Here is a 7,627-nt window from a genome sequence, read left to right as displayed (position 1 = left end):
ATGGAGGCACCAAGGCACATCACTCCCAGGACTCTTCCTCTGAGTAACACACACACAGGTGAGTCTAAACACACAGGTGGTGCTGGTCGGGGTCATGGTCGTGGGTGATAATATCACAGTAGATTTAGATTTTGAGGCAAGAAAACAAAAGCAGGATGAGATAATGAAAATCCCATTTCTTTTTTAGGTATATTTCATATGCTTTAAACAGTTGTATTAATTGATTAATTGCGAAATGCAGCAACATTTGAAATTTGATGCTTTTCTCTATTTTGTAAATTTTCTTTTTTCCTATTTTAAACAAACTTAATTGATCAAAAATATGTTAAACAGAATAATCAGTAATTCCCTAGATGATATTTACCCATGTATAATTCTCAGTAATTTCTCTGGAGAGATTTTAACAAACAAAATGTTTCTGCTAGCTCTCCCACCAGACAACAAAAATGATGAAGATGCTGCTCGGAAGCTCTCTCTGCCTGCTCCTCCTCCTCAGCTGCCTGCATGAACATGTGGAGGGCCGCGCTCTGAGCCTGGACAGCTGCTCCGTCAATGTCCACACACATGAACTGCGCACACATTACAATTCCCTACGATCAAATGCGGTGAGTTTAATACACACATAATCATAGAAATCAAAAATTGATGGTGCCTCATGCAGCATGACATGCAGACAAAGGCGATGGCTTTACTACACACAAACATCAGAAACAGTTCAAAGCAGACACCTGTCAGTGGAGAGAGATTCTAACTTGTTGCTTGTGGTCTTTGCATTACAGATAGCAGGAGACAGTGAGATTGGAGTGAAACTCCTGGACAAATCAATGATTAAGCATGTTCAGGTGAGTCTTTTACCATGAAGTGCAAGTCTTATCCTCAAATGTTCTCTTAAAACCTCTGAATCTTTTAGGTTTAGCTAAACATTCATAGGTTGATGTGCAGATTTTTAGGCATTCTATCATCTGAAATGGCTTCATAATAGAGCATATAGCTGCTGTAAATGGGGGAGCATGCCCTTAGACCCCCTATGTTTGGGCTGAGCCCCGAATGAACACAACCTCTGCCTCCGCCCCTGGTTCTTCTGATTTTGATTTCCAGTCTCAGATATTTAAAATTTCCCTGCCCTAAATAGGCTGATAAAGGCTTAATAAACAGTATGTGAGTGTGTGAGATGAGTGTGTGAGAGCTGCTGTATTCAGACCTTTCTGTGTCTCCATCAGGCCGGTCAGACGTGTTGTTTCCTGCGTCTCGTGCTGCGTTTCTACGTTGAGAGAGTGTTTGGGAACTACGCCTCCTCTCAGCCACAACAGCAACGCTGCTCCAGCGCTCTGGCAAATGCTTTTGTTACCATCAGAAGAGACATCCATAAATGTGTAAGTTAGCTGTTCAATAGCTTAGATGTTCAAAAAAAATTGTTTTAAAGGGCTTCAATCAAAAACAGCAGTGAGTTGTATTAATAATTGTGCTTTGTTCTGTGCAGCACTGCCAATGTGAGGAGGACACACAGAGAAAGATTGACTCTCTGCATGCTGAGTTTGACAAGGTATGAAGAACTCACTGTTCATGAACATTCCCACAGTGGACTGCAGAGGGTGCAATGTAATTTACTTTAAAAATGATGTCTTAGTTGGTTTTCTGTAGTAACGGGTTGTGGTTGGAGTCCAAATGATAATGATGTATTCGGAATACTTTGATATCTTTATGTATTATGGTATATCAAAATCCTATCTGTATGAATGTTTAGGGCTAAAAAAAGTAACACAAGACACTCCTGAAGCTCAAAGTAGTTAAAAAAATGTCAGGTTTCTTTTCAAAACAAATTTCTGAAATCTATTTTGAAAGAAAACAGTTGACTAAAGGTAATTAATAAGAAATCTTTACTTATTTATTTACCTTTGGGCTGAATATCCTGATAGGTGGACACACAAAAAGAACAGACAAAATAAATGATATGAATTACTTTTTGCCAATAAGATGCGGAGGAAAGAATCATTAATAAGAGTTTAATAAAAGATATTAGCAAAATTGGTTCTTCATAAACACTCCAGCAGCAACTTCCATTAACCAAACTCAACTCTAAGTAGACAAAGCAAAGAGAAAATCTTTCTGTGCATAGATGCTCATTAATAAATCCACTGTTTTCTCTCTTCTTTTCTTTCCACCGAGCAGCTCGACATAAACCAGGCTGCACAGAAGGCCGTGGGAGAACTGGACACTGTCCTGGGGTGGCTGGAGGAACAGAAAACAGACGGTTGATTGGACAGAAACTCAGTAAACTCAACAGTGCAATCCCAAAGTGCCTGCATCTGATGAGTCCCCGATCTAACATCAAAGATGTAACTCTTGACCTGACATTACTTGCAAGCAGAGTGAAGGTTTCTTAACTTCACTTCTGTTCCATCGTGCATTTCTTTACTTTATTTACTTGAATTAACTTAATGTTTATTTTATCCACCAACATGTGGACCATTTTTTTATGCAATATTTATAATTAACATGACATAAATGCATAAGTATTTATATTTATCAACAATATAAAGGTGTTAAAGTACTGTATGTGTGCTTCTACCGGACTGTAAGATTATTATGCAGACTAAAGAAATGGTTTCATTGCCGTGTTTCTATTTGAAAAATTGTTTAATTTAAACTTCAATAAAAAAATATTCTTATCTTCTAACTTTGAGTGGTTCTTTTCACAAAGACGTGATGTCTGCTGCATTACCATCTAGTGGGGATCAACAAAAATACAGTGTTTTTAGCTAACAAAATCCAGCACAACATCATCACCATCATCATCATTCACAGCAGCAGAAGCGTGACTTGGTCAAATTGCATCTTCACAGTGAAAATGAACTTGCTGGCAAGAGGCCTTCACTGAAACATCTCATCCTCTGACTTACAAGTGAGTCACCTAAAAATTGAATCAGGTTCATTTCTGGATCATTATCAGATCGGCAAAGCAGATACACAGACATCAGTTTGTCACGCTGTCTGCTACTCAGCAAAACACACAAGGACATTTCACATCTTCAGATACTGTCTTTTCACTTTGCTGACATGAGAAACAAAGAAACTTAAACTAGAGAGACTGAACGAAGTTAAACTGTCTTTCTTTCTTTAAAAGTTGTTATGTCATCAGTTTGCTTTTTCTGGTGCTACAGTCAGACAAGCTGGAAATAACAAATACACTACATGTTGACTAGATCAGTAACACTAAACCAGTGGTGGAAGAAGTACTCAGATACTTAAGTATCAATACAACAATGTAAAAATACTGCATCACAAGTAAAAGTCCTGCATTCAGTGTCAAACTTTAGTAAAAGTCCATTCCAAATCACAAATGTGGCACTCAGGATCGGACAAGGTACATAAACATCAGCAACCTTACTCAGCTCCTTGGAGGTGATCTATGTGATGCTCATGCATGTGGACGTGCCTTCACAGGTTGTAAAAGCACAAGTGCTTTTGCAGGATCAGAAAAAGTCAGTATTCTGAAACTTGTCAAAGCATCAGGACACTCCAAGAGTCTTTCAAATGTGTGGGAACATCCTGGGATGTATCAGAGGAGTTACACAGCAATGTGGAAATGTTTCTCTGCATGTACTGTATGCACCATCATCTTTGTGATGTGAGCAGGACGTGAGTCATCTTTGTTATTTGCTGTCGTGCACCAGGGGTGAAGTGGAGGCCTGCCTACATAACAAACACAATGCATATTTCCATAGTTACATGGATTACATCTCTGCTGAGCCGAACGATGCTGCAGCTATAAACTCTATTACTACCTGTATTTTGGCAATAAATGAATGGATGAGCAATATTTAAAGGTAAATGAAGACAAAACTGAAATCCTGCTTGTCAGCCCTAAGACAGAAAGAGAAGTGTTGCTTAATAATCTGGGGAATTTAACTCCCTGGATTAATTTTGAGGTGACAAGTCTTGGTGTGATCCAAGATTCAGATCTGAGCTTCAAGTCCCACATTAACAAGGTGACAAAAACATAATATTTCCATCTCAGAAACATAGCTAAGGTACAACCATTTCTAAATGAAAAAGATGCAGAGAAATTGATTCCTACTTTTATTTCAAGCTGACAAGACTACTGTAACGCACTTTTTACTGGCCTCCCAAAAAGCACCACTAAGAGACTTTAGCTCAATCAAAACTCTGCAGCTCAGCTACTAACCAGAACCAAGAGGCGAGAGCGCATCAGGCCAGTCTTAGCTGCTCTGCACTGGCTTCCTGTTGCATTTAGAATTGATTTTAAGTCCTCCTTCTCCTTGTATACACAGCCCTAAAATGGGCTGGGGCCGAGCTACATTGCAAACGCCTTTGACTATTTGCCTCCAATAACACTGAGATCATCTGCTGCTGGTTTACTGGAGGTTCCCAGCAACAGCCAAAAGAAGATCTGGGATGCAGCCTTTGTCAGTTACGCCCCAAAGCTACGGAACACACTACCTGCAGATATGAGGGAAGCTAGCTCGCCAAGTTTTTTTTTTTTTTAAAAGAAAGCTAAAAACGTATCTGTTCACTTCAGCCTTTAACTAGCTCTGACTTTATATACAGGTCTGAAACTCTTAGTTTTTATGCTTCACGCTGCTGAAACTCTTTTAAATGTTGTATTTTACTCGATTTTATGATTTATGGTTTTAAAATTCTATGATATCATGATGTCATGATTTTATGATATCTATTTTCATGTCAGGCACTCTGTGCTTATAATGCCCTTACTGTAAAGCACTTGCTGCATTTCTTGTATGAAAGGTGCTATGTAAATAAAGTTTATTATTATTATTATTATTATCATTATTATTACATCCCTCTTGTAGGGACTGCTTACAGTTGCACATACAGCATGCCAACAACCAGGCAGCAGTCGAGAGGTACTGCCTGGAAGGACAGCCAGAGGCAAAAAGACATGGATGGACAACTGATGACAAAGGTATGCCTATAATAAACAAAAATAAATATGTGTTCAACATCTTTCTTTTACTTTCCTTTTAGTTTCCTCTGATAACCTGGAGCTGGATCACAAGGGTAACAGGCTAAGCAAGTTCCTCCAGATGTCCCTTTCCCCAGCATTTTCCAGCTCCTCCTGGGAGGCCAGATGAGATATACAGTACAGGCCAAAAGTTTGGACACACCTTCTCATTCAATGCGTTTTCTTTATTTTCATGACTATTTACATTGTAGATTCTCACTGAAGGCATCAAAACTATGAATGAACACATGAGGGGTTATGTACTTAACAAAAAAAGGTGAAATAACTGAAAACATGTTTTATATTCTAGTTTCTTCAAAATAGCCACCCTTTGCTCTGATTACTGCTTTGCACACTCTTGGCATTCTCTCCATGAGCTTCAAGAGGTAGTCACCTGAAATGGTTTTCCAACAGTCTTGAAGGAGTTCCCAGAGGTGTTTAGCACTTGTTGGCCCCTTTGCCTTCACTCTGCGGTCCAGCTCACCCCAAACCATCTCGATTGGGTTCAGGTCCAGTGACTGTGGAGGCCAGGTCATCTGCCGCAGCACTCCATCACTCTCCTTCTTGGTCAAATAGCCCTTACACAGCCTGAAGGTGTGTTTGGGGTCATTGTCCTGTTGAAAAATAAATGATCGTCCAACTAAACGCAAAGCGGATGGGATGGCATGTCGCTGCAGGATGCTGTGGTAGCCATGCTGGTTCAGTGTGCCTTCAATTTTGAATAAATCCCCAACAGTGTCACCAGCAAAACACCCCCACACCATCACACCTCCTCCTCCATGCTTCACAGTGGGAACCAGGCATGTGGAATCCATCCGTTCACCTTTTCTGCGTCTCACAAAGACACAGCGGTTGGAACCAAAGATCTCAAATTTGGACTCATCAGACCAAAGCACAGATTTCCACTGGTCTAATGTCCATTCCTTGTGTTTCTTGGCCCAAACAAATCTCTTCTGATTGTTGCCTCTCCTTAGCAGTGGTTTCCTAGCAGCTATTTGACCATGAAGGCCTGATTCGCGCAGTCTCCTCTTAACAGTTGTTCTAGAGATGGGTCTGCTGCTAGAACTCAGTGTGGCATTCATCTGGTCTCTGATCTGAGCTGCTGTTAACTTCGATTTCTGAGGCTGGTGACTCGGATGAACTTATCCTCAGAAGCAGAGGTGACTCTTGGTCTTCCTTTCCTGGTCCTCATGTGTGCCAGTTTCGTTGTAGCGCTTGATGGTTTTTGCGACTCCACTTGGGGACACATTTAAAGTTTTTGCAATTTTCCGGACTGACTGACCTTCATTTCTTAAAGTAATGATGGCCACACGTTTTTCTTTAGTTAGCTGATTGGTTCTTGCCATAATATGAATTTTAACAGTTGTCCAATAGGGCTGTCGGCTGTGTATTAACCTGACTTCTGCACAACACAACTGATGGTCCCAACCCCATTGATAAAGCAAGAAATTCCACTGATTAACCCTGATAAGGCACACCTGTGAAGTGGAAACCATTTCAGGTGACTACCTCTTGAAGCTCATGGAGAGAATGCCAAGAGTGTGCAAAGCAGTAATCAGAGCAAAGGGTGGCTATTTTGAAGAAACTAGAATATAAAACATGTTTTCAGTTATTTCACCTTTTTTTGTTAAGTACATAACTCCACATGTGTTCATTCATAGTTTTGATGCCTTCAGTGAGAATCTACAATGTAAATAGTCATGAAAATAAAGAAAATGCATTGAATGAGAAGGTGTGTCCAAACTTTTGGCCTGTACTGTATATATTCCCTCCAGCGTGTTGTGGGTCCACCCCGGGGTCTCCAACCAGTTGGACGTGCCCAAAACAGCACAAAAGAAGACGTCAAAGAGGCATCTTGTTCAGATTCCCAAACCACCTGAACTATTTCCTTTCATCACAAATGTGCAGCGGCTCTACTCCAAGCTTCCTCTGGATATCTGAGCTCCTCACCCTCATCCAGAGGGTGAGCTTAGCCACCCTAAAGAGGAGGCCTAGTATTCTGGTATAAATACTGTAATATTTCTTAGGGCAATATTAATATGTATTCCATACAAAAGAAAAAGTACTAAGGGGAAAACACCCCTCACACTGCCACCACAAATTGTCCCGAAATACTTCTCTATGTAGTTTCTCTTTTTATAAATATATACATTTGCCCATGCATATCAAATCTCACCAAAGATTGCCATGACCTTAATCATATACTTTCAGCAGAAAGCAAAGCCCAGCAGATGTCACCTGTCTTCAGTCTTGTCAGTCTTATTACGCATGTCTGACTTATAGAGGGAATCCACAGCGTCATCAACTCAAACCACAATTTAATATCATTTCCATCTGAGTGGCACCATTTCCTCTGTTATTGTGAATGCATGGAATAATATAAGGTGATTTACAGCTTTTGATGCAATTTTAAACACTACTTTTTTGCCCCTAATCATGTTTTATGATCTCCTGTCTGTCTGTGGAAATTTAGTGCATGAAGGCAATGTTACTGTGCTGTACATGGGACTGACACTGTCATGCTAGTACTCGTACTAGTGATACTACACTTATTGTTGCTGTATTACATAGAAAAAATAATATATACATGCAATATAATGCAATGATATTAAAAACATGACTAATGATAAAAGAAAATGATGT

At 39.9% G+C, this 7,627-nt stretch overlaps 1 protein-coding gene across 1 annotated transcript; it reads left to right on the top strand.

Moving 5' to 3' along the window:
* il19l (interleukin 19 like) lies at positions 1-2,396 on the top strand. The gene is made up of 6 exons (XM_049580772.1): positions 1-58; positions 426-605; positions 780-842; positions 1,221-1,373; positions 1,481-1,543; positions 2,170-2,396. The coding sequence occupies exons 2-6, from the start codon at positions 447-449 to the stop codon at positions 2,254-2,256; spliced, it is 525 nt and encodes a 174-aa protein (XP_049436729.1). The 5' UTR covers positions 1-58; positions 426-446; the 3' UTR covers positions 2,257-2,396.
* Positions 2,397-7,627: the final 5,231 nt, after the last annotated feature.

This window comes from Epinephelus fuscoguttatus, linkage group LG1, assembly GCF_011397635.1.
Source record: "Epinephelus fuscoguttatus linkage group LG1, E.fuscoguttatus.final_Chr_v1".
Taxonomy (NCBI): domain Eukaryota; kingdom Metazoa; phylum Chordata; class Actinopteri; order Perciformes; family Serranidae; genus Epinephelus; species Epinephelus fuscoguttatus.
The sequence above is the reverse complement of the archived record's forward strand: the minus strand, read 5'-3'. Positions and strand labels throughout refer to the sequence as shown.